At 38.9% G+C, this 27,838-nt stretch overlaps 1 protein-coding gene across 1 annotated transcript in view; it reads left to right on the forward strand.

The window, feature by feature from the left end:
* LOC105934718 (mono-ADP ribosylhydrolase 2) overlaps window positions 1–27,186 on the forward strand; it is a 63,675-nt gene extending 36,489 nt beyond the window's left edge. Inside the window, exons 8-10 of the mRNA XM_036128666.1 lie at window positions 21,877–21,912; window positions 23,106–23,174; window positions 26,023–27,186. Coding sequence (XP_035984559.1) covers window positions 21,877–21,912; window positions 23,106–23,174; window positions 26,023–26,045 — 128 coding nt within the window. The 3' untranslated portion in view covers window positions 26,046–27,186. The remainder of the gene's footprint in view (window positions 1–21,876; window positions 21,913–23,105; window positions 23,175–26,022) is intronic.
* Window positions 27,187–27,838: the final 652 nt, after the last annotated feature.

Genomic DNA, 27,838 nt, shown 5'->3' on the forward strand with positions numbered 1-27,838 from the left:
GCAGCGGATGTAAGCCTGTGCACTTCTCACAAGAGTCTTACTGTCACTCACGTCACATTTGTCACAGATGCTACAGATAAAATCCCCAAAGGACAGAATTTCATCCGGGTAGCCTACCCAGTTATGTATGAGGAGTGCCGAAGTCAGAATGTTTCTAGAAAGCGGAGGCAGACGAGCCGAAGTTGGTTGAAAACAAGGCAGCTCCAGTGTGGACAGATGGAGTACAGCAGCAGATGTTTGAATTGGGGCTTCATCGTAGGATTTATATTCAGCCGAGTCCAAAATATGTAAACTTGTGGTTTGAGACAGCAGGGAGAAGGGGCATGTAATTACTGGCATGTGAAAGCCTGACTCATGTCACATGGAGCTATGAGGCAATTACATTTCTTAAATGTCTTTTTGTTGCTTTTGACAGGGTGTGTGGGCACATTGTGACATTTTATAGACTTCAGTTTTACTTTGTCTTGAAAATTGAGTTTTCCTGCTTTTTTAATCCTGCATGTTTGATGCTTAAAACTGAGGAGAGACGAGAGGCTTCCTCCGGGCAACCTTTACAAATAAGCCATTCAAGCCTTTTTTTTTTTAATTGTTCTGTTGTGAACCTTTAAGGTTTAGCACAGTGACAGTCCTGTAGAGTCTCAGATGTGTTTGTTAGGGTTTTGTAATTTTTCTAGAAGACTGCACAGTATGACCTCAACATAGACTTGTTGAAACATTCAGTTTTTTTATGAATTCAACAAAACAAATATCCCCTCTGTGAAATGATATTTCTCAGACTGATGGGCAGCAATTCTTCTCTTAATAGCAAACTGCCCAAAAATGTGCTTTTTTTTAACGAGACCATGATTGATTAGTTGAATGATTTTGATTAGTGGCACCTTGGAGCCAATTTTACGCTTAATTCTTGTGAAACTGTTTTCTTTTTATGAAAGAATACGTAAGATTCTTTTATTAGACAACTGGGCTTTGTTATGTTTTTTATGTTTTACACAAATGCATCAAATTCAACTCAATTCAGTTTATTTATTTAACACACATGGCACAACACATAATCTCAAGACACTTTACAATGTCAATTTAATCAAACCATACAGACATACTGCTTAAAAAAACTTTTCTATCTTAGTAAACCCAGCAGATTGCATCAGGTCATTGACTTATAGCCTGAATGAGCTTGTAGCCACAGTGGTGTTGTTGACTTTGCAGCAATTCCTCATACCAAGCATGCATGTAGCAACAGTGGAGGGGAAAACTCCTCTTACTTACTATGTGAGAGAGAATAAACAATGTAATGTCAGAAGCTTCTTTAGTGACTTCATCTAGGAGAGAAACACAGCAAGGCAGATGAGTTCTGATACAGTCAAGTTTGAAAACGAGCACAGTAAAGGCTCAATTAGTATGTCTCATCCTCTGGCCACTCTTTAACTACTAACCTCAATGTGTATTTTGCTGCCTCTGAGAGGTTTTCTTCCAGGATTTCTGTTTAGTTCCACCCAGTTTTCCATCAACTCTGATATGATTTTCTGCCCCTGCTGAACAAAAACAGTCCCACTGCATGATGCTGACACCGCGTGGCAATGGTGCGTTCAGAGGAATTGTTTTTGCATATGACCAAACTTTCACATGTTTGATGTGTCCCCTGTGTGGTTTGGAATAAACTTAAACTGGACTTCCTATGGATTTCTTTCAACAGTCACTTTTTGAATTTCACTTTTTCATTAAGGCCAGATTGGTGGATTGCAAGACTAACAGTTGTTCATTAAGAGAATCTCCAACCTGAGCTGTGAATTTCTGCAGCTCCTCCATAATTACTAAGATCCTCTTGGCTAATTAAAGGTTACCTTGCATGATCGGTTAGTTTTGGTGGAAGGCCAAGTTTTGATCCTTAATCTCTCTCCATTTTCAAATGTTTGATTGAACAGTGGTCCAAATGTTGGGACATTGTTTTATTATCTAACTGCTTAAAACTCCTTCACAACTTAATCCCAGAGCTGTTTGCTGTGTTGCTTGGTCTTTACGAGGCTGTTTGTTCATCAGTATTTTGCTCTGAGGCCTTCATAGAACACCTATATTTATAATGAGATGAGTAGCACATATGGATTCCTTTAACTAATTTGTTGACTTATAAAGGGCATTGGTTGCTCTGGGTTTTATTAAAGGGGACATATCATGCTTTTCACATTGAAATCATTAAATTGTGGTCTATGTAAAGTGGAACTGCAATGCCTTTGTCTGAATTCTTAGTTCATTTACCCCCATATTTCCCCTTTTCATCCCTGTTCTGAGGTGTGTCTAAGAGCAACTCGTTTTGGTACTGTCTCTTTAAATCACAGAGTGTTGCACTCCGCTCCCTTCAGCCATCTTTGTAGTACACTGGGGGACGGTTTAATGAATAAGCCAACGTTTATCCACTTGTAACTTCAGCATCCTTCAGCTTGGACTACAAAATCACAGTAAAAAATTGAAAATGGTGGATTCACGAAATTGGTTAGCCAGAAGTCCCTGACCTTGTTTAGCAGCTTTACAGCAAAAAAAAAAAAAAAAAAAAGGTACTACAGAACAGAGAAAATTACCCCAAAAGAACATCAAGATACCTACAGAGCACCTGAACAGACTGCATTCAATTTTCCAGCACTCCTAAAAAGTACACAACCAAATGTATGTAAGGGCTAAAAATGTGGTTTTTGCATGATGTTTCACCTTTAAGGTGTTTCAGAGTCAAGGGAGTTGAGTGGAAATGCATGACACACTTCTCAGATTTTTTATTTGTAAAACTATTTAAAAACCATGTATCACTGTATTTTTACTTTTATTTTATGTACTACTTTGGGTTGGACTGGGTATAAAATCCTAATTAAAATAGTTAGCAGTTTGTGGTCGTAACCTCTACTGTGCTCTAATTTTTTTTTAAATTTGCACATTTCCAACCACCTCCATCACAAGACACCCAGCTTCTTTCACCACAGTGTGTATCACAGCTAAATCTCTCAGTCCCAACTCAGTCGCAGTAAATAACACAAAGATGAATAAGACACATTTATATGTTTTATTCATTTTCACCTCTATCATCAGTATATAATGTGTTAATGTAATAATCTGCTCATTCTGCACACACTCCCTCATATTGAGAGCAAAATGGTCGGATTCTGTTCAGGTCATTTGCTGATGTTTCATCAGCTCTTATTACCAAACCATGCCATCTGTTGTTTACTTAGCAGGTTTTTTTTATCAAATAAATATGCAGTTAATTCCAAGCGTTTAGTCAACCTGGTGTTTTTCATTCTGCATGCGACAAAAACAAGATTGGAAATTATTTATATCAAATAGATTTCTGTTTTTTTTTTTTTTTCCTAGAATGACTGAGAAGTAAAAATATGTAAAGAAGATGAGGAAGGGACATTGGATATTTTAAATTATGCTGCATTCTCCTCTATTTGCACCATGTGGATGAAATATCGCTCTGCACAAGCTGTGAGATTCTATGATAGTTGGGATGTTATAAAAGGCCCCCTAAATTGAATCAGAATCCAGGCAGCCTATTCGTATGAATATTCATGACATACTTTAAAATGAAAATGGGAGCTACATTGTTATTGTGTTTTCCTCGTTCTGGTGACTTGCAAGAGTGGGCAGCCGCTTCACTGAGCTCAGTGCAACACCCATAAATTAAAATGAGACCGCCTAAAGCTAGGAATAAATAAATCTGAGTTGTGAGCAGATATTGTTTTTCCTTCATGCAGTGAGATTCTCTTTGGGGAATCGATAGCATTTGTCTTAGTTTCAAAGGTAAGACTCAATGGCTGCACACAGATTTTATTCTGTATAATCATGTCTGTATAGCTCATGGTTCTTTTCCCAAGAAAATATTTTTAGGAGGTTTCAAATATAAAGCATTTACATTTTTGTGGTTGCTTTTTGATGGTAGAGTATATTAGACTGCTGGTCAGTTTAATGTGTCTTTCAGCAAGACAACTTGGTTTAAATCTGACAAAAACAGCAGGGACTTTGCAGAGATTTTCCTCAATATTTGCCCTCTTATCTGGAAGATCTGAGCCCTCCCTGTTCCTCCTACCTTTGATCAAGCTGCTCCCTGGTGCAGGTTCTCTATGAGATTAAAACAGATCCTTTAATGCTGCTGAGAGAACAGTTGCTGTAGGGTGATGGTCAGATGCAAACCAGGCTCAAAGAGTTCATAATCATTAGAAAAACATATAAAGACAACATCTTGGCTGTAAAATCTATGAGATGGGAAAAATACTGACATACTTTTAATTAGCATCATCAAAACAATTGATCCAAAGTTAATTATGTGAATGTTAATAAACAAAATAGATTTTTCCCCTTGTCAATGGCATCAGAGATTCACAACTTTAATGGTAAAATTACTGGAATAACAAACTTTGGAGGAACATCACAAGATTTCTTATAAATTTGGCTTCATTTTGACTGCCTTTAGAATCCTTTTTTTTTTTTTTTTTTTTTACACCTTGTCATCTTTATGATTTAGTAAATATATATCCAGTTACCAACTATGTTTTCCCCTGTTCTAGCAGTCAATGCTGCTCATGCAGTATGTAGGATGTCTATTAAGAGTCCTGTAAGATCTTGCATCTGCCTGTACTGTAGTTAATAGTCCCAATTCTTTCATTAAAAACTATAGTATGAACACTCATCAGCCAAGTATTCATGGTGTTTACGAGAAATTCTGCACCTACATTATATTGTCAAAAGTATTCGCTCATCTGCCTTGACTTGCTTAAGTGACCTAAGTAACAACCCATTCTTAATCCATAGGGTTAAATTTGACATTGTAACTAACAGCTTCAACTTTTCGGGGAAGGCTGCCCACAAGGTTACGGAGTATGTTTATAGGAAATTTTGACCATTCTTCCAGAAGCTCATTTATGATCTCATACAGCGATGTTGAACAAGAAGGCATGGCTCTCAGTCTCAGCTCTAAATTATGCCATAGGTGTTCTACCATGCCTCCACTGCTCTGGAGTCCAGTGGCAGCCAGCTTGGCACCACTGCAACCAATGCTTTGCATTGCACTAGGTGATGTATGGCTTGGATGCAGCTGCTCGGCTGCAGCTGCTCGGCTACGGAAACCTATTCCATGAAGCTCTCTATGCATTTTTCTTGAGCTCATCTGAATGCTACATGAAGTTTGGAGGGCTGCAGCGAATGGCTCTGCAGAAAGTTGCCGACCTCTGTGCACTGTGAGCCTCACTCCATCTGCTTATGTGGCCTACCACTTAGTGGTTGAGTTGCTGCTGGTGCCAATCATTTCCACTTTGTTATAAAACCACTGAAAGTTGGCTGTGGAAAATTTAGGAAATGATGAAATTTCATGACTGGACTTGTTGCACAGGTGGCATCCTATCACGAAACCATGCTGGAGTTCTCTGAGCTCCTGAGCGCGACCTGTTCTTTCACAAATGTTTGTAGAAATGTCAGGCGAGCTGCAGCAAGCGAAAGTGGCGATATTGTGCCGACAATGTGAACGCACCTTTAACAAGGTATTAAACAAGTGTACGTGATAAACTAGCCATTGAGTCTATTTGCTAGAAATCTCAGTGGCTTGAAAGTACAGTAAACTGACATCCTACACCACATTAGTATTAACTCATTCACCATTGTTCTGATGCTGCACCCTCTATCTTTTTTTCTTTTTCTTTAGAGCAACAGCATTTTTGTCCAAAAATAAGTCTCTGCAAGACATTACTATTTTTTATGAGATAGCTCTCTGACTCATACATGCAGCCGGCAATAAACCTGTCTCATGCTGACAATGTCCTTATGTTGAGCCATTTTCTGAATTGCCTGCTAACGCTAGTATATTTACTTTTTCTTGATATGACTTGTTGATCATTTAAATCTTGACTAAATCTACAGAAAAAGCCCTGCTTCCTAAACTTACTTCTTCATTTTAAATGTTACAACAACCACTCAGAAACATCAATATGACTTAAAACCCAGATATTTTTATAGATCAATAACATAATGTGTAAAACCTTTTTATAAGCAGAAGCTACAGAAGACATAAACATGACTTGCTAAGGATGTTGCTGGCATAAAACGAGTTGGAGTGTAATCAGGTATTCCAGTGTAAAAATCTGTTTAAAAATCCTTTGAGTGGGACTATAACATCTATTTTATTAAGAAGTGTAACTGTACCACAACCACTTAGAGGTGACCGTATTACAAGTTTCAGACAGAAAGCCCAGCTGCCTCCACGAGGGCAATGGGGTGTGCTCCCATGTGCACACAAAGCTCTCTACTGTCTAAGATCCACAAACAGAAATACTTTTCGGTGGATGGGCAAAAACCTCCTTTTAATAACTTTCTTGGGAATTGGTTCCATCCCTTTTGTTGTGTCATATTATTGATTTTCAGTATTCAACTTCCTCAGAGGATATGTTTTAGTGCAAATGGCACCGTGAGCTCTTCCTTTGCAGGATTGCCACTGGCAGTCTGAACAAACTATGACGACGTGGCGACCCTTTGTGTTCCCTCTTTGTTGTTAGAGCATTAAGAACAAAGTAATCCATTGTAAATCCAATTGAATTTTTTTTCTTTTACCAGCAGGAATAATCCTTTAGAACTCATTGGTATGTTTGGCCCTGAATTTTTTTGTTGAAATGCGCTCAGCATTTATGCTTCCTCATCTGCAGAGGCAAAAAGGATTTCAGGATTTACTTAATTGGTTGTTTTGTGGCCTTTTGTCTGAGCACTTTGTGAACGATGGGGTGCTGGTGATGTAAGTCTGATTCTGAGGGGAAATTAACACTTTCCTGGAGTGACTTGTCAGCATACAATTAACTTTTGGCATAAAACTTTGTACTGTAACACTATATGGCTCCAGAGGAAACCAGGTTCCAATGGCTGAAAGACATTTTTTCTTTCTTTTTTTTTTTTTTTTTTTTTTTTTTTACAGACCTTGAAGTTAAGTAATGTTCGCTGGAGCAGTCGCAGCTCAGCTGAAGCACTGTGCCTGAGTGCCATGAGTGGATACCCACAGTCTTATCATTATCCCTATTAAGCAGCTTTTATCGCTGAATTGCATTTGGCCTTTCGCCTCTGTCTTCAACTCCATTTAATGGCTTCTTTTAAACTGTGTTGATAATTTCAGATTACGCCATGCCAAACTGATCCTGTCTCCTGTTGGCTCTGTTACGAATAAAATTAGAAGTATTTTCCACTCTAGACATATCTAATGATAACATAATTAATGGTATGTCTTTATTTAAGAGTTTGATCAGTTTTAAATACTGCAGCAAAACAAACAAACAAAAAAAAAAGCAATAATGGATCATCCAGCAATTACTCTGGCATTACATTAAGAGAAACAGATGTTTCTAATCAAAATCTTTATTCATAGCATCAATTCTAAAATAACTTCTAAAAAAAGTAGAATAAAAAAAGATTATTCAACTCAAAAAGTGAAATTCCCAAAACAGAGTGAAATTTTTAATATAGTGTGTCCATGTGATCAATCTCAAGATTGCATCTTACACTTAAAATTTTCTTAAGATGTTTTATATGACATATAAACAGGATTTAAATACAGAAATATTATTTTTAGCCTCGACAAGGAGGGTAAGACACAAAATGGGTGCTTCAAGTGCTTCACGAGCCACCAGAAACACATATTCAGGTTATGGATTACCTGGATTACGGATTAGGGGAGCCATATCACCTGCTGGTGTTGTTCTGCTGTGTTTTATCAAATTCAAAATCAGATCAGCCGTCTACCAAGAAAAATAAGAGCACTTCATGCTTCCCTCTTCTGGCAAGCTTTTTGGAGATGCTGATTTCCTTTTTGAGCAGGACTTGATTCCTGCCCACACTACCAATACCAGGTTAGATGACCTCATGAATAATATATTACCATAATTAATGTACATTGACTGAGAACAAGTCTGTAATATTGAGTAAATGAGAACACACCATGCTACAGTTACAAACTAATCAACATACTACATGTATGCTAGAGTTAAAAAAAAAAAGCGCCAAATGCAACGAAAAGCTCCAAACAGCACAGACAGGAAAACTATAGTCATAAATATGCATGTGGCAGGCTTTTTGTTGCTATAGTGACTATTCAGTAACTGGCAGCACAGGCTGACAGTGATGTTAGGCTAAAATTTTGGCTGTTTTGTTTTATACTTAATTTGTTTGTTTGCCATGCAATTCATGTATTATTACAGATGGCACCCGCTATCCCCATCTTGTAATGTGGCTTTTTTGATGAGAAACACTGGACTCCGGTCCTCTTTGCTGCCGAGACAAGACCAACAATGTGTATACCGTCCATTACGCCGGTCACCTATGGCCCAGAATCCGGCTTCAAAGAGACGGGGCTGCATCTAACAGGCTGCAAGGGACACAGTTTTCTGTTCTGCTTTGAAGCTCCTCTTTTGATCAGCTCTCTTCCACTGTCTCAACCCACTGTTTGAATTACAAATGAATCAATTCTATGCACAGGCAGAATTTGTCAGCTAGCAACAAATGTGCTTTTGAAAGGTCTGGAATACGTCTCACACAGAAACACGCCTGCACAGCTATCCTTATTAGAGCAATCCATTTATTTCTGGTTATTTTATACAGCCTAATACAAACCTGAGGCTTAAACCATACTTGGGAACCAGAAATATCCCCAAAAGGAATTTAAATTCCTGACCAGAGGAGTTTGTAAACCCGGGAAGGTCTTAACAAGGTACACGCACATCCTGACAAACCAAACACAAATGGATAAAACATTACTTGAGTGTGTGATCTCTGTTTGGCTTGCCTCGGAATGATATGATGCTCGAGCCAATTCAGCTAAAAACAACATACAACATGGTTCTAATTCTCAACCTCTTGAAATTTTAGATACAAACCAGTCTACAGAAATAACTACCTGGTTGCATAAATCTGCACACTGTTAAAAGAAACACTTTCCTGAAGCACCTTGTGATTCATTTTAGCATTTTGGTGAGAGCCTATTAGTATCCCACATCTTGACTAGGTAATACTGTAATTCACATTTTCTGCCTTACTCCTCAATTCTTGAAGTCAAAAATAAAATAATAATAAATAATTTTGTTGATTTATATATTTTATTGGACTCACTGTGATGCAGACAAATTAAATCAATCCTTACCTTTCTAACAGATTAACAGTTTAATTCACTTTATATACATGCAATTGAATACTAATGCCATCCCAATGCATTGAAATTGGAGTTGTATAATATCAGGAAAATATGTAATATGCTATGGTGTTGGGGAATGTAATTATATTGATATGCCTTTTGATAAAAGTGGTAATGTCTTTCTGCTTTAGCTTCCCTCCAAGCATAGACATATTGTGAGAACCCTATACAGCCCCTGGAAATAATGAAATTCATCATTTCCATCTTAACAACATGGTTTATTGAAAAAGTTGCATCTGGCTAGAGCGGCTGTTTTGGCAATAAAACAAATAACTTCTGGTAAAGATTAAAGTTTCTTCTAGGATTAATACACTCATAAAACATTTGCTGCAATAAACATAAGGTATTAACATATATTACTGACATAGAGACCCTGAGTGTGTGTTGCAAACATAATTCATATTTACTGGAGGCCAGGCAGTTCTTTGTGGTATTGATATTGCATTCAGTGATTATTTGCAATACAATGTGCTCTCCTAATATCTAAGGTTTTTAATTATCTAGAAAAGTTTGTAATTTCCTTTAACTCGGGGACAAATAACTCTCAGTTCCATTTGGAGAAAAACCCAAAGCATGGTGCTGCCACCGGCGTGTTCCACTATAGCTGTATTGTTTTATTGGTGATGAGCTGTGTTGTTTTTGTGCCATCATTTCAGAATTATGGCCCAAATATAAAGACTGTTTGCGTCTGAACCAAAAACGGCCAGTCACGTTACAGTATTGTGGTTTAAGTGCACTTACTGGTGCACAGCCGAACCAACATAAACATGTCAGAGCAGGATGCATGCACAGCTGCTGCTATCACATCTGTTTTGTAAGAATCCACAATTTCTTCTTTGATAGAACAGCAAAAAGTGCTTTGACTAGCTTACCGTCTTGTGGTTTCTCGTGACATCTGCTCCTTATGTTTTAATTTCATTCTGTGATTGGCTAAAACCAATGTTTTGGTTGTCGCTTTACCCAATCAGCTCAGAGAGTTCTGCTGAAATTCCCTCCTTTCCCTAAATGGATTCGATGGGAGTAGTCCCAGATTGTTAATGTGCAGAACGTAAGTGCTACACATTAAGAATCTGGCCTGCCAAGTTATTCCTTTTGACCGATAATATGTAAAATAGGGATCCATTGTAACCTCTCTGCAAACTATTACGTTAGATTAAGGATTGATTGAGGATGCAAATATAAAGAAAAATATGCAATATGCAAAAATGAAGAAAATCCACCAAGGAATTTGCTCTAATTAATAGTAAGTGTGAACTCAAAAAACTGAGTTACAAAACAGACTTGTCTGCTTGAACAAAGTGGAGGTTTATGCAGCGTGGTCTCTGTTGCTTTTTGTGGTTTTACATTTTTGTAGTTTTTAGTTGAATTGTGCAGGATATGTCCTGTTAAAGATGAAAAAGCTCTTAAATGATATTAAACATGTGTTTGAGGACTTCTTATATCCTTTGCATTCAGCGTATTTTCCAAATTGGCTGTTTTACTGTGCCTTTAGGATCTAAAATAGGAGAAAAACATTCGAAAGAAAACTGCTTTCGATCATAGAAAGTCATAATGCAAAATGTTATGTTATGGTGTAGGAAACCTATGACTGGTTCTGGTTTTTATGAGAAGTCTTGATTATCCAGAGGAAGCGCTCTGTCAGTTTCAAACTCCGCCGGGTGACATATTCACTCGGTGCTTCAGCTGGGTCGATCAGTCGGCCTGTTCTCTCGCTGACCTTTCACTGACAGATGCTCTTCCTGGGTTCTTGTTTTCTCTACAGTGAAAACTGACGCTTTGATTATATTGACCAGTCCAATCCAGGATCTAATGTAGAAAACCTTGAGGTGACAAAAAAAAAAACAGAGAGGCAACCCCTTAAACCAGCGAACGCAGCGCTCTTCCACGTCCCTCAGCAGTGTGTGTCCCATTTTAATGCATCACAGTGGTTAGCCACACCGTGTAGCGCTATATTCGCTGCTCCCCAGCAAGACAGCCTCTGCCTTGATGTGGGAAACCACAAAAGGTATTGAAAACAGCAGCGGGCAGCTGCCTGCAGCGGACCCTCTAGCAGCGCGGGGGGAGTCTAAAGATTATGTAAAGTATTTCAGTGAGTGATGAGAGCGGAGCAGGCCACCACTGACAGCAGGTTTAGCAGGTATGTAGGTCACACACAGGGAGGCCTCTTTTGCATTATTCCCTTCCATGTCTATTTTTGTGTTGTCTTCCTCGTTCACTCCTTCACTTAATCAGCTCTTCACTTATTCCTTTCATCTCTCAGCATCTCGGCGCTCCGACTCCTGTTTTAATCTCTTCAGTTGTCTCCTTACATACGGCGGTGGCTGTCTCACTTGGATGAAGTATGGAATGATAACAAATACTTAAAATAAGACAGAAGGTGACACACTCCCAACTGGAGCAGCTTTTTTGATGCTTTCTCTTTGTTTGTTTTTTTACATAGGGCAGTGTGTTAGCAAAGTGACGCCATTGGTCATTCTCTTTTAAATTTTTTGCAGCATATGCTCTCAGTTGCCGCACATTTTCCTTCCTTCCATCTCTCGCTGCCCTCTAATCATCTTTGCTTTCGTCTGAGTGGGAGCTTAACCCCCAAAGCAGATGGTATCCTGTTCTCTTTTTACTTATTCAAAGTACTTTTTGTTTTCTCATCTAGTCGAGCATGGCTCAGGGTTGTGTAATAAGCTTGGTTCTTTTCAGCGTGCTTAGAGGACCCTAACCCAACTTGGAGCCGCCCCGCTACAATCGCCACCACTGCAAGGTTGCCCAAACCCGCAGGGGAGCACAATGCTACTTAGTGTCCACAACCCCTCGGCCTTTTCTTAGGGAGAAGAAAGCCGGCATATTAATGAAGACTCTTGGCTTTTTCAGGAGCATAACAGTGGAGAGGGGGCAGTCACAGTGTTTACTGAACAGGCTTGTTTTCATCTCCACGGCCCGAAGGTCACAGCTCAGTGCTCTTTAATTGGCTCAGATTGTCAGACAGTGTTCTACCTCAAAGAAAAGAAAACTCCAGCTATCCAATAATGACACACCTCCCTTTCTCACAAATAGCCCCCTTTTTTCTCCCCTTCCTGTTTTAGGAGAGGCAGCATGTGCAGTTAAGCTTTTTTTCCACTAGCCTGCACTACAAATTTAGCATTAACATATGAAAATAGGCTTCTTTCCACATTTACCAGCTCATTAGTTCTTTTGGTTGGGCACTTGTTGAGATCTGCCCACTCTTGTTTTGCTTCGCCAGGGATGTCTTTGATTATTTCTGCGGTAGGCATTCCAGACCCGAAGCTGTTAGTCCATGCAAAGTTCAATGAGGGGCGCTTTGATGCTTGTTTAATACACATGGTTCAATACAGAGCAGACCAGAGGCTCTAAAGACCACCCGGTTCAGGTTTTGAAATTATTCTCGCTCTTATTTAATTCTGTTTGTCTACAGGGTTCTTAAAAAGTCTGCAAAAAACTATGAAATTGTATTTTAGTGTTCTCCAGGTCTGGATAAGTATGGAATATCATGTGGAAGAAAATTATATATCCATTATTTACGTCCAATATTCCCTGTCCCATTCTCTAAAGTTTTGATCCATCAGTCCACAATTATCCATCTACTTTTTAAATTCATCCACCCATCCCTTCGTCCAAACTTGGATCCATCCCTCTGTCTGTCCGTCCATTTATTCCATTCATCCATCCATCTTCCTTATATTCATTGGTGTTCCACGTTCAATGCCTGAGCCACGTAGAAATACCTGCAAAAAATTCCAGTGACTTTTTGTACCTGTACTTTAAAGACGGCCTTAAAAAGACTGAGAACTGTGGGAAATTAACAGGAAATTGCTTAGGACTCCCATATTTTTAAAGCACCAGCACAAAACAAATTGTTTAAATTGATATGAAACTTAATCAAGTCCAGTTTAGTCCAATTTTAATCCAATTTGTTGTGATACAACACAAACATGTGGTCAGCGCAGATCCAATTCTGGATGATCTAGATCAGGGGTCACCAACATGGCGCCCGGGAGCACCAAGTAGTCCTCTAGGACCACATGTGGTGCCCACATTTCTAAAGAAGCACAATCCACTAACAAAACTTATTTTATTCCATTACCCTTCTTGTTTCATCACACTTGCATTTATATAGATTTAAAAATAACAATATCTAAAACAAAGCATGACAAATTTAATTATTTATACATAAAGTTAAGGTCAACTTTGACTCTTCCAGTTCAAAGATCAGTACTGGTAGCCCTACATATGACACAACACCAATGAAGTAACTTTCCGTTTCAAAAAGGTTGATGACCCCTGATCTAGATACTTGATAGTCCAATCGAAACTATTATATAAAGCGGTATTTTATTAATCATGTGATTCTAGTGGTTTAAAAGTTGTTCAACAGAAAATCAAATAATTGCATTGAGTTGCTCAATTTGCAGCAATCCCTCCTCCCGAGCAATTTATCGTGTGGAAATGAATCTTTGACAGAGAATGCGACTGACCTTGACATTTTCTTCATGTCTCGGAAAAGCCCTCCGGGTGCCTCGTAAAATCCACAAAACAGAGATTATACTGTATTGAAATAAAAATGCTTTGTATTTGCTGAAAGAGATTTAATCTGTAAGTGGACCTATCAGAAGATACCCTGGGCTCAATGTGAGAAGTGAATGCAGTTTTCAGCCGTGCCTGAGCTCACATTGTGATGGGTCATGTTCATTGTTTGAGTCCGAGCAGCTGGACTCGCTTATGATCTTCTGGAGATCAAATCTTCCAGACCGGTTCACACACTGCACACCAGCGTGTCAAAACCAAGGCTTGGGGATCAAATGAAGGGGAATAAAATTCTCCTGGGGAACTGACCCTGCAGGGTACAGACATCTCCACACCTCCATCGATTTCTTTTCTCCTCGGATCCTTTTCTTCCACTCTTGAAGAAGATGAGTTGGATAAATGTCACGGAGATCTCCTGTGGCTGTAGGACAAAGAGGAGCTCCTGTTCTGCCCAAGGGTCCGGTCTGGAACATTAAGCAGATGCGGTTCCCAAGCTGCTCTGTGAACACGGGGACCACCTCCTCGTGGGCTGAATGGGCTGCAGGACCGTTAACTGTGGTGTGACAGATGAGCTTTGATGACAATGAGAAGTAACGAGGGAATTTTAGCAAACAAAGGCGGTTACTAATCAAATATCTGTTTTTTTTTTCATGTAATACTTTTATATGTTCATCTGCCATTTATGCCTGGCTCAAAGGGATTTTCTGCTGTGGCTGATGGTCATTGTGCAGAACACTAATGCTGACCAACAAAACGCTAACTACCCCTTGTCTAATAAATGAATGGAGGGTAGGGGGATGTAATTTTCTGCTTGTCTGCAGATGAGGGTGACTTATGCCCAGCTCTCTTCCTTCCTGCCCCCCCCCCCCCCCTCTTCTGTGTGGAAATGTGAGCACATGCACATTTTTCCCTCCTCCCCAGAAGGCTGGAACTTATATGAAGTGCTAAATATAGTAAAAGTTTGCAATCATTTTAGAGTTGTTGTGTTTAACTCTGTGACCTGTGCTGGCTGGAATAAATCATCACACCCGTTGAAGATCTCCACAGGATTTTATGTGTTAGACCAGGGGTGTCAAACTCCAGTCCTCGAGGGCCGATGTGTCCCTGGTCCAACACACCTAAATCAAATGGCTGAATTATTTCCTTAGCATGCAGTGAGGTCATACGGACTCCCACTAATGGCTTAATTATTTGATTCAGGTCTGTTGAAGCAGAGGCGCATCTAGAGGTTGATGGCCACCGGCCCTCGAGGACTGGAGTGTGACAGCTCTGTGTTAGACCAATTTGAAGGGGGGGGGGGGGGGGGGGGGGGTATACGTTATTAATAGGCTCGTTTACACTACACTTTTTTAACCGAGCCGAGACCAGTCCGAGCTTGGATCAGTTAACCAAGCCAAGACGACCGTTTACACACCACACTATCCCGGTTCCTTGGTTGCTCCTCGCCTCCTAGTGACGATCTGCGGTACTGCTGCTCTCTGGGATTGAAGGCGGGACCCATAGACATATATAAAGAGTAGACCCCGCATCGACCGCTCTCGCCTATAGGCGCTGACGAGATTTAGGGGCGCCATCTTGGGGCGGTCGACAACTCCGCTAAGTCTAATGTGTTAACCAGGTGCAGAATCAATTTTAATCAACTATAACTCGTTTAATGTTGAACTAATTTTCACATTTGTTTTGCTTAAAACTTTAAAACTATAGCTATTATAACAAATGGTCCAATGCGTTTAAATAATCTTAGTGGGGTTAAAAGTAATAGAATATTCTGACATGATGTATGTATGTTTCAAAACACAGCCACGCACACATTTTTTATAATTTTTTTATTGCTATATAAACAAACACATTTGTACATGTACATATGTACATATACTTCCCAAAAAGAACCCGTGATGGGCGAAATCTGTAAAGTAGTAACCTTTATTTATTTTTTTACAATTATTATATACAATGAAATACACTATAGTATATTGAAACCATAGAACAAAACCTTTTTACCAGCCCAAGCATTTGTTTAACAAATGAAAGTACTATATAAATGTTTTTTTATTATTATTTACAAATAAGCTGTAAAATAATAATTTTAATCAATACGAACTGAAGGCTTCAAATTGCGGAGATCAGCGCGGCCCACCGCGACCCGAGTCATTGGATTAGAACGGGAGAAAATGAAAAATTAATATAAAAAAATACAAAGTACAGTAGGACAAATAGTGACTCGTGTGTATTTCACTGCTCTTTTGACTGAGGCGCTGCATCCGTGACTCCGCTCTGTAGCGTTTTTTTCTTCTAAAGCCCGCGGTGCAGGTGAGGGTTTTTTTCGGGAGAAGAACACATTTTTATCGGTAGTTGTCACTATTTTTTCTTCTGGGCAAAAAGATTCTTATAAACCGACACGCCACCTGATGAGAACTGTAATGAACGGCTCATCAATGAGCAATGAGCTCAATCAATCAATATATATATATATATATATATATATACATATATATATATATATATATATATATATATATATATATATATATATATATATATATATATATATATATATATATATGCTGTTTATTCACTAATGTCTAACAACAAGTTTGTATCTCCTATAGAAAACTTACATTCTGATCAAAAATATAAACAATGTCTTTTCATCTTGCTTGTGAAAGTTATCCCTCGAGCCCTGACGTAAATAGTCCCTCGATTTAAACAAAAATGAGCCGCACAGTGCTGAGGCATCATTAGTGTGTCAGCTTGAATCAGCAGGATTAGGTATCAAGTCGACCGCCCCAAGGTGGCGCCCGTAATTCCTGCGCAGCGACAGTCAATGCGGGGTCTACTCTTATATTATGTCTATGGCGGGACCTAGCAAATCAAAATGGCGGCGCCCGTAACATTCAGGAAGTTATGGTTTGACAGAGTCGGCTTTTGGGACGTGGATAAGACAAACAAACGTCTAATAAGGATTTACAGACGCAGGAAACAGCGACAGACGCTGAGGTTCATCACACTGCTAAGCAGAATCATCTCTGAAAACGATGTAGCACGGTAAGGAAGCTAGTATTATTATGAATGTCTGAAATTTGTCTGAATGGAGTGTGAATCGGGACGTGCAGCCAGACACGGCGGAAAAACCGCGGACAGTCAGCTGACTGTAAGGGGATGACGCGGTCTGCTCATGCGCTCTTCGTTATCAGATAACCGGGATAAAAAAAAAAAACAGTCCTCAGGAACTGGTCTGCAGTTAGCGCGGTCCGGTTATGTTTAGCGCGGTCCTGTTCAGTCTGCTGACTGTTTAAACACGAGAGTTATCTCGGTTACCGAGCTCGGACTGGTCTCGGCTCGGTTAAAAAAGAGTAGTGTAAACGGGCCTAATGTTTTCATTTGATTTTTTTCGTCCCAGGGGAGATCATTTTGGGGTATTTCTCTAACAGCATTAAAGTCTCAGATTTATCAGTGTAAGTTTTGGACTTTAAGTTGTTCATCTTAATACACAAATATGTTTGGATCCTTTAATTGTAACGCAGGCTTTATTTTTTGGGCCTTGTTCTTCTGGAAGGTGAGCCTCTGCCCCAGTCTCAGGTTTATCACAGTCTCCAACAGGTTTCCTTCCAGGAATGGTTTTTATCCATCTTCCCGTTTGACCAGCTTTCCTGTCCCAGGTGAAGAAAAGCTATCCACCGCAGGTCAAAGTTGGGATGGTTTACTCAGGATGATATCTAGTGTTAGTTTTCATGCATAGTGTTTTGCACTTAGGTCATAAGGTTTGGTTTTGATATCATCTGACCAGAGAACCTTCTTCCACATGCTGGCTGTGTCCCCTACATAAGTTGTGGCAAATTGCAAACAGGACCACAGCGTTCTCACCAGGATTTTATTTTTTTCCAGCATAACAGTGTACAGTTGCTGGCAGTGGGGCGTGCGCGCCTGCATGTTTGTGTGTCGCGAGGCTGGTGTGTCGTTTCGTAGCCTCTCTGGATGCATTCCCACGGCGGAGTGTTGCGTAGTGCAGCTCGAAGGAGGCTTTTCATCAAGCTAATAACAGCTAGCATTAGCTCATATGGTTCAGGAGGCTTATAGCTGCGCTGATGCAAGTTCAAGAGCTTTACTGACTTTTATGTTTCTCTCAAACATCCGTGTCGTACTGACTGTTACGCTCAATCTTTTATGTTATATTTACAATGTTGCAATGGCAAAAAATATAAATAAATTATTATTATCATTTTTACAGATTTTTAAGGTGATTAGTTTGATCTGGATTTCATTCAAAGAGTTAGAGGGGTCAATAGAAATGCATGAGGTCGTGGATATAACATGACAAAATGAGAATGCTTTTGCAAGGCAATGTTTGTTCAGTCTTAGTTTTGAACTCTGTATCACAGTAACATTATAATACTTTCAGATATGTAGAATCGGATCAAATCCTCTTTTAAGCGATTTATTTCGGCAGCTTTGTAGGGCTTGGGTCTGTGGAGCAGAAACAGGATGCCAAAGTTTTATGAAGCATTGATGTAATGTCTGCTCAGTTTCCTACAGAGGATCTTACTTTTGTGTGCTGTTTTTCTCATCTTTCCTTGCCCTCTGTACACTGTACCTCTCCTTCACCATAATCTAGACAGAGACCAGCCCCCCCCCCCCAAAAAAAGAAAAAAGAAAATCTTGTTTATGTGTTTGCCACAGCACTCGCAGATCCTTTTTCTAAATGATAGCCTCTCCGCTCTCAGCACACAGGAGCCAAATTAGAGAGTGAGGCGGAACTACGTTGCTGCGTTGCTTCTGGCAGGCAGTGGGAGGCTGGGCCCACAATCAGCTGAAACTGTGTTTTTTGTTGTTTTGTTTGATTACTGCTGGATATTAGAGGAACAGGATGCTACCTTAGCACCAGGGCTGTACTGTTATTACCTTGGAGGCAAGATGTTAGAAGTGTGTGGAATGAGGTGAGTGCTTTAGTGAGCTCCTTCTTTGAGACGTCTGCTAGCTTGTATGTTGCAGGCTTTGTTCTCAGATCAAGCAACTTCACAAGTCCCACTTCTAGTTTTTATTTTAAAGATGCAGTGATGTATTACAATAGCTTGAAAAAGACATTCTTTCACTTTAGAAAGTCACTCATTTAGAGATTACACATTGAGTGAAATATTTCAAGCCCTGATTTCTTGTAATTTAGATAATTTCTTACAGATAATGAAAATGTTAATATAAGATAAGATACGATAATATAGGCTTTATTGATCTTACATTGGAGAAATTCACTTGTCACATCGGCTCAGTAATCAATAATCAAAAGAAGGTACCAAAAGGAGGAAAAGGTGCGTCAAGTATATACAGTGTGTCCTTATATATACAATGGATCAAAAAATAAGAAAAATAAAAATACAAAAAGATTAGATTAGATTAGATTAGATTAGATAGATTAGATTCAACTTTATTGTCATTACACAGGTACAGGTACAAGGCAACGAAATGCAGATTAGGTCTAACCAGAAGTGCAATAGCAGCAAGTGCAGGATAAACAATGGTTCCATAAGTACAGAACATGGATATGTACTGAATAAATATAGAGATGAATACAGAATTTTACTGATAGATTTGTCCTATGAGTATAATATATACATAACTAGTATTGTGAACTAAATTTACAGCTGGATATGTACCGAATATAATTTACAGGTGGATATTACTATGAGTAGAGTTTTACAGATATGTACAATAGCATAATATACAGATAATTGTTATTATAACAGAGTTTGCATGTACTATGAATATATGTACAGGTGGCTATTACTATAGGCAGAATTGTGAGCATGATATACAGGTAGCTATTACTATAAAATCAATAAATAAAGTTTGGACAGAAGCTATTTAAATGAAAGTGCAGTGGAAGGTAATTGCATATTACAGTTAAAGTACGGTATTGCAAATGTATGTGTAAACAATTGTGAATAAACAATTGGAAATAAAGCATAAATTTAGGATTTCTTATGTACATATTAGGTAAGATGATTAGAAAAAGTATATTTTAAACAGAAATGTCAGACTTCTAAAAAGTTATTTCTGTGCACTCAATCCGTTTTCATGAATTACTGCATCAGTGCAGCGTGGCATGAAGGGGATCAGCCTGTGGTTCTGCTGAGGTGTAATGGAGGCCCAGGTTGGTTCGATAGCGGCCTTCAGGTCGCCTGCATTGTTGGGTCTGGTGTCTCCTATCTTCCTCCTGACAATACTCCTTACATTCTCTATGGGGTTTAGGTAAGACCAGTTTGCTGGCTAACCTAGCACAGTAACGCTGTGGTCATTGAACCAGCTGTTGGTAGCTTTGGCAGTGTGAGCAGATAACAAGTCCTGCTGGAAAACCAATTCAGCATTTACAAAAGGTGCTTGAAAGTTTTGGTAGACGGCTACGTTGCTGTTTGAGTTGATAACACTCACCAGACCGACACCAGCAGATGACGTGCCACTACAAATCATCACTGACTGTGGAAACCTCACAATGGACTAAAAGCAACATGGATTCTGTGGCTGATGTTCAATTTGCATGCTATCTAAGCCATAACAAGGCCTTTGTTGGGCAATACTATAAAGCTTGGAACTACTCCAGACATTTTGAATTGAGAAAGCTTTCTGGATGGGAAGTGAAACGTCTGCAAACTTCTGAAAGAAGTCCAGTTGTTTTTTTGTTTTTTTTTTACTTTTTTTGGAATTCTGTGGCTCTCCACTCTTCCTTGCCTGTAATTCTGGAGTTGAAACAATAAATACAACAATTTATAGCCCATGTGTAGGATTCATATGTACATAGGGGCTTTTGATACGCAGACTCAGCCTTGGTCCACTGGTTGTGAAGCGCCCTCAAATTCCTGAATATGCTTTTCTTGGCTTGCCACACTCTTTCAAATAAAAAAAAAATTTATTTAGCAAAGAGGTATTCAAAGCTTCATGATGCATATTCACATTCACATATTTTGTCTATTAAGCCTATTTACAAATTAGGCTACTCTGGGTTTTATTTAGAGATGTCCGATTAAAGGGGGCATTCGCACATTGCATGTTGTAAAAAAAAAAAAAAAAAAAATTAATTTTGTTGATCATGATTTCACAGGAAAAAAAACCTTCATGGGGACTCCGTGGAGTTTTGCATGTTAAGGACAATTCTTCGATAATACCAAGAGTTATATCCAATATTCACAGTACCGTTAGTTAAACCCCGAAGACAAGTATTTCTGTGGGTAAAATTATTCACTGAAAAGGAAAACAATCCATTTTTATTTATTTTTTTACTTGTGGCTGATGTTATTTTGCCTTGTGGGCAGTTCAATGCCCCAGATTAAAAGGCAAAAAGCTATACAAAGGCTCAGACTGTTGTTGCTTCATCCTTCCTGCCTCTCAGCGGTACTTCCGTCCCTCTGGTGTCTACAAAAGGAAAAGTTTATGCTGAAATATTGCAACAGATTAAATACGAGAAAAAAAAAAAAAAGAGCAGAGTGTATTTTTCTTCGCCGTAGCTTTCGAACAGCCACGGAAACAAAGATTTATTGCTGCACACACGTTTTGCTTTTAAAGGCTGCATGGTATTTGAATGTAAATGACAACCAGCAAACCGCTTTATTACCAAGCTGGTAAATGACCTTGACTGCAGACAAACAGAACGGCGACATCCTTTTGGATGCTGCACGATCTTCTGTCGAGTCTAAGCAGTTGTATTTGTTTACATTATCACAAGACTGCCTGGGGAAAGCGGTTATTTTTGTGGTGTGCTTTGTTGGGATGATTGTTGTTCCAAAGAAGGAAATGTGGAGGTTTGCTCAGGGAGCGACGATAAAGGAGTTTTGTGACTACAAAGGTAACAAGTAGGATGGGGGGATGTGAGTTGGGGAGGGGGGGTATCGTGCTGCCTTACAGGGATGGCAGCCTGTAATTAATTTTGCATGAGTCTTTCTCAAGTGTTTGTTTTGTTCTTTTTGTGAAGTACAACTCTTTAGGAAGGCACTGAAATTTTCAAGGATAATAGAGAATGCATCAGGTCAAAAGTGTGAAGCCGCTGAAAAATCCTTGGACTAAAAATAAATGAAATAAGTGTTGTGCCAACAAGCAGAATGGTTTTATAACTGTATGAATGCCATGTTGATATCACTGTGTGCTCTTCATTACAGATACAGCTGAACCCATGGCTGGCACCAGCAACGGAGGTGAGTAGTGATGCAACACCATGCAAAAGTTTTCACACCTCTTGAACGATTTCACGTTATGCAAACAGACACCACAGAGTAGTTTTTTAAAATCATTCACAAATGTAAGCCTGAAAGGATAGGCCTGTGTCTGTATTTAGCCACATTTGTTTTAGATACCTTCAATAAGTAAGTACATCATCCTGAATAAACAATGATGGCATCATTCTGTGGGGTTATTCTTTCAGGAGGCATTGATTGGAAGGAAACCTGCTGGAGATTCACCTTCCAGTAGGCTAACACCCTTAAACTGCCCCAGTGTAATACAAACAAGTATTAGATATAGCAATATTCATCTGTTTGAATGGCCCTGACAAAGCTCTAACCTAAATCCAACAAAGTCTGTGTTAGGGATTGAAAGATGCTGGTCAGAGACACTTTCCATCCAGCCTGAGCTAATATTTCAAAGAAGAACAGGCAGAAATGACGGTGTCTTGATGCACAAAGCTGGTAAAGACATACGCCAAAAGACTTGAAAATGTAATTATAGCACAATCTGTTTCTACAAAACATTACCTCGAGTGAGAGCTACCTGTCCATCACTAATGTTTCAGTAATAAACCTCTGAGGCCTTTCAGCTGTATTTGGTTGCACTGGATCTCATTTAACAACATCAGAGTAAAGTGGTTCAATTTAAATGGATGGCACACTTCTCGGGTTTTATTTGCAAAGAATATGGAAAACAATGTATCTGTTTTCTCCCACTTCAGTCGTATCTTGCCTTGATTTGGTGTATCACATCAAATCTGCTGAACGCTTTGGTAAAAAGGGGAAAAAGCTACGGCAGTTTATTGGTTTTCCATATCTACCGTCTTCTACCCGCAGCCTCATCCTCTTTTCTTGCAACCTACCCGCCTATTTACCAATTCCTCGCACATCACAATACATATTAGCATTCAGACTATATAGAAGATGCTAGCGGCTATCAGAAACTTGTTCTTTGATAAAGTATATAGTCTTGCGAAGGGGGGAAAAAAAAAAGCAACTACCTTTAGATTGTGAAATGTTCACATTGAGCCCAATCTTAAACCTTAGACAGATTCACAAGAACTATGAATTTGCTCAGCTTGATTCAGAAGCTTTGTGGAGGACATGCTGCTGAGGCATGTCACAGATTTGCATTGCTTCTAACCCTTTCCCCCTTTTTCTCTTAGAGGAAATAAAACCTGCTAAGATCTCAGAAGAACCTTCTTTGAACATACCTGAAGACCCAAAGCCCAAAGGTAAGGACACGAAGGAAACATTAACAACCTCTCACGGGCTCTCTCTCTCATCTCACGCTCATCTCTATTTTTAAGAAGATTCCTATCAGTGGCCGCAGCTGCTGAATTAAAATTCAGTTTATTCAGAGAATCCTGAGCTTTGTACTGGAAACTGTTGCCCAGGTTCATCCTCCCTGCCTCGGTTCCCCCCCCCCGTCTGTCTCCATCTTGCCATGTCTGTAGGGGCAGGCAGGCAGTTTGTACGTGCTCCTCCAGGGCCAAATGCATTTGTAACTCCACTCAACCCATTTCATGTCTGCAGTGTTAACCCTGATATCGCGACACACAAGTCTCGGCACGTCTTTGGAGATTGAGTGTGATAAATTACCTGAAAGCTCGACCATCGGACGTTTAATAAATCAACTGTAAAATGTATACTATTTTAACATGCAGCAACTTCAGACTGCAGTGGCAATAATCATACCAATAAATCACGTTTGATAAGGATACAACGCCACTGTTCTTCTCAGATTCAGTTTCAGCCTAATATAGGATGGCAGTCCATTTGTATATTGACACATTTGGAAAGAGATTTGCATTTCCGTCTGTGCAATTGTTTTCTTTTTCATTCAGTAGAGTTGTTAATCCAGAAATAGAGACTTGGGCTTTGCAAAATGGAATTTTCCAGGTAGAAAAAAAAAAAGAAACATAAGTATCTGCTATGAACAGATTGTTGAGGTTGAATAAATAGGGCAGAGTAGCAGCATATGAAATAAGTTGGCAGAGACACACGGGGCGGTGTAGAGAAGAGAAAGCTTTAACAATGCCAGACAAAGCGCCAGGGAAGAAAAAGGTTGTTGTCTAACAAGCGTTGGGATCAGGGAGGGATGCTGTATTATAAATTTGGTCAGCATATCCTGTGCTTTTGAAATTGGCTAGAGTACAACTTTAGACAATCAGACTGTCCTCTTTTCTAAATACAAGTGATGAATTATTTCAGCTCCATAAAATGGAGATATGGAACAGCCTCTCAGTTTGAAACTAAATTTCATCACGTAGTTAGTTAGTAGTAGTTAAGTAGTTAAGACTCCCTGACTGTAGTATATTTAGAGCAGTTAATTGGATAGTATTGTAGCTTTTGACCAATTTATAGAATAATCTGAAACTCTTGAGAAAGATTCTAGTAATCTACTTACTTGAGAGAGAGAGAGGTGTTTAAGTGCTGGAGATGAAGTAATACATAATCCGCATAAAGACTAGTTTTATGCTCTATTTTCATGCATTTTATACCTTTAACAACATTATTTTGTCTAATTGTTGCTGCTAGTGCTTCAATAAAAATGGCAAACACTGAGTGGGAAAGCAGGCATCCTTGCCTAGTGCCCCTCTGGAGACAAAAGCTGGAAGATGTTTGGTTATTTTTCCTGACACATGCTGTTGGGAAGCTGTATAAAATTTTTAACCAATTTATTGAAAAAAAAAAAAAAGGTCCAAAACAAAATGTATCATTTAACTATCAAACACTTTTTCAGCATCTAAAGACAATATATTGGATTCAATGTTTTTACTATATGAATAATCTATTAAATTAAGTAATCTGGGTGTATTTTGGATAACTGCCTTAATTTAATGAGACCAGTTTGATCAGCTGTATTATGAGAGGAGTGACTTTATCTAACTGCTTTGCAAATTATTTTAATATCAACATTAATAAGGGATATTGAGACGGTGTCTTTCCCACGGCCAAAACTTAACAGATTAAACACTGATCTAAAAATGAATACAACTCAATTTGAGCCAATAAGTATAACAATTAAACGTGGTTTACTGAATATAATGTCTTTCTCTTCAAAGACATTGTTAATTTTTCACATTACCAGAATTACGACACAAGGGGGAGGAGTATCAATCATCTTTCATTCTGATTAATTAGTCCCAGGCCAATTAATACCTACAATTCTTTTGAACATTTAACCCTTAGATCTTTTAGTTATCAGGCTCCTCTCCTGTAGAACCAACTACTTTTAAGACTAGGCTTTAAACTTTCCTTTCTGACAAAGCTTAGAGTGGCTTAGGTTACCCTGAGCTATCTCTGTAGTTATGCTGCTATAGGCTTAGGCTGCTGGAGGACATCAGGGTCTATTTTACTTACTCTCCTACTGTTCCACAATCTTGCATTATTTATTATTTTAAGTTTTGGTTCTCTTTCTCTTCATAGTAGGCACACCTGGTCTGGTGATTTATGAATGATATGTTTGTGTGACATATCATTTGTTATTACCATGTAACATAGAAAGGATTCCTGGGTCAATGTGTGCTTCTGTGCTTTTTTTGTGTCTCTGCTCTGTCTTTTCTAACCCCCAGTGGGTCAAGGCAGATTACCGTTCACACTGAGCCTGGTTCTGGTTCTGGCGGAGGTTTTCCTCCCTGTTAAAGGGGAGTTTTCCTCTCCACTGTCGCTTCATGCATGCTCAGTATGAGGGATTGCTGCAAAGCCATCGAATATGCAGACGACTGTCTGGCTCTAAACTCTTAGGAGGAGTTTTCCTCCTAAGAGTGGGTTTCCTTAGATAGGAAACTGTCTGGATGATCGGGTTTGACTTTGTCAAGTGCCTTAAGATGACATAATTAAGATATTAATTGGTGCTGTATAAATAGAATAAAATGGAATTGAAAAAAAAATGTAATCACATTCAACTAATCACAGCGGTCATTTTCTATCTTTCTGAGTGGGAGGCCTAATTCCCAAAATAAATTTCTTTGAATGTTAAAATGTTAGCAATGACAATAAAGACCTTGAATTTTTAAAACCTAGTCTATCTCAATTATCTGACTGTAATTTTACATCCCATCTCCCTTTTCTGTCCAGACTCTGCTGAGAACAAAGAATGACCTGCTGAGAGGAGAACAATCAACCTCATCTGACAGCCAGAAAACTGTGCAAAGGCCAACCCCTCTGGTGTCAGACTGGCCCATGTCAGAATGGGCTCTGACGCTGGCCCAGGACAACCAGTTTCTCCACACGACGCTCACATTCCCAACTTTAATTAGCTTCCCACCTCTCCATTCCTCCCTGAAGTATGTATGTACTGTATGTAAATGTATGTATGTACAAAACCTTGCTATAGGACTTGAACATATCAACCAGAAAAGATGAGCCATACCTCACTGTGTGTTAGCCATCCATCATTTTGCCAGCAGGGTGCAAAAAGATGAAGCGGGTTCAAATCTCCATTTGCTAAAAGCCACTGTGAGAGCTCGGCCAAGCTGCCAGTGGACAGCCGCCGCAGCCCCTCCATGTTAAAACCCCCGACTGGATGAGGCTTAACATCAACCTTGATCCTGCACATCCAACACGGCAGTACACAGGTTAATATTCTGCATTTATGGGGCTTTTAGAGTGCACCGCACTAACACCGGCTTTGTTTCGTCACCTGCTGGTGCAGCACCAAGTCAATGTGCCATTTCCCCATCATCTGTTAACATCCCAGATCACGCACACAAACCAGGATGTGAGTGTCTCTTAACAAATTGATTAGTTCTTTTTCTCCCCCCGTTTTCTTCGCCTTTTTCAGTGCATGCCAGAAGATTGCTTTGAATTTCACTGACATAAACTACAACTAGTCCTCTTCGCTTTTGCTCGTCTTCTTTCCAGATTGTTTAATTGTATGGAAGGAATCTGCCTTATTTCATATCAGACAAAAAAAAAAATGGTGTCAGACTTTTGGAGGTGGGCCAAGTATGATTTATGTTTTCTTGTGTTTTGCTTGCAGATGATTTGTACTTTAATTACATCACATACATAATGACTATTACCTGTTGTTAATCATTTTTAGTTTTGTTTTCTTGGGTTCAACTTAAAATGGTTTTGCTTTCTTTTCATAGTTGGATAATGATTCATTAATTATTTTTGGTGGTGCCATACTAAAGAGCAAATGAATTACACTTCAATGAAATGATGATGCCTTCATACTTTGATGTTTGCTTTGCTAAACTATAACAGAAACGACTAATAAAGTTTAAATTCAAAGCCCTGTGTGATCTTATAATTGTCCATTTCTAGCTTTGTCATAACCTACATCAGGGTTCTGAAACACAAGAGGCCTCTATTGACCCTCTACAATGGCTTTTAGTAACATTGGTTAAAAATGATAAAGTACCAATTCATTTTGTTTTAAAATATAGATATAAAAAATGGAGGTTTAAGCCGTTTTTCAGCTTTATCATAAAATAACTGCATTGAATGTTTTCAACAGAATTACATTAAACGTACTGGAAATATTTTTTAAATATATCTTTCTCCAAATAATATCTCATATCATAGTAGAAAATGTATCCATCCTCTTTTTGCAAGAATATTTTATTTCTAGGTTTTAAAATAAAATAAGGAAAATTGTGGTTCTTAAAAAATTACAACAAATTTTGCATACTAGATATTTATAAAACGGTCATATGACTACATGAGTTTTATTCAGCTGGACTGAGGACAGAATTTGCTCTTTGGAGTGTAAAGGTTTCAGGCCCCTGACCAAAATTATGATCCACATGTTTTAGACCTGATCAGGTTAACTTCAAATGGTTGGCTGTACACTTCAAAAAACAACTAACTATTCACCACAATTTAGGTCCTTAACCAGAAATTCATTTACTGGCAGTAAACCAACATCTGACCATTAAGTTTCCTA

This window comes from Fundulus heteroclitus, unplaced genomic scaffold (assembly GCF_011125445.2).
Source record: "Fundulus heteroclitus isolate FHET01 unplaced genomic scaffold, MU-UCD_Fhet_4.1 scaffold_106, whole genome shotgun sequence".
NCBI classification, from domain to species: domain Eukaryota; kingdom Metazoa; phylum Chordata; class Actinopteri; order Cyprinodontiformes; family Fundulidae; genus Fundulus; species Fundulus heteroclitus.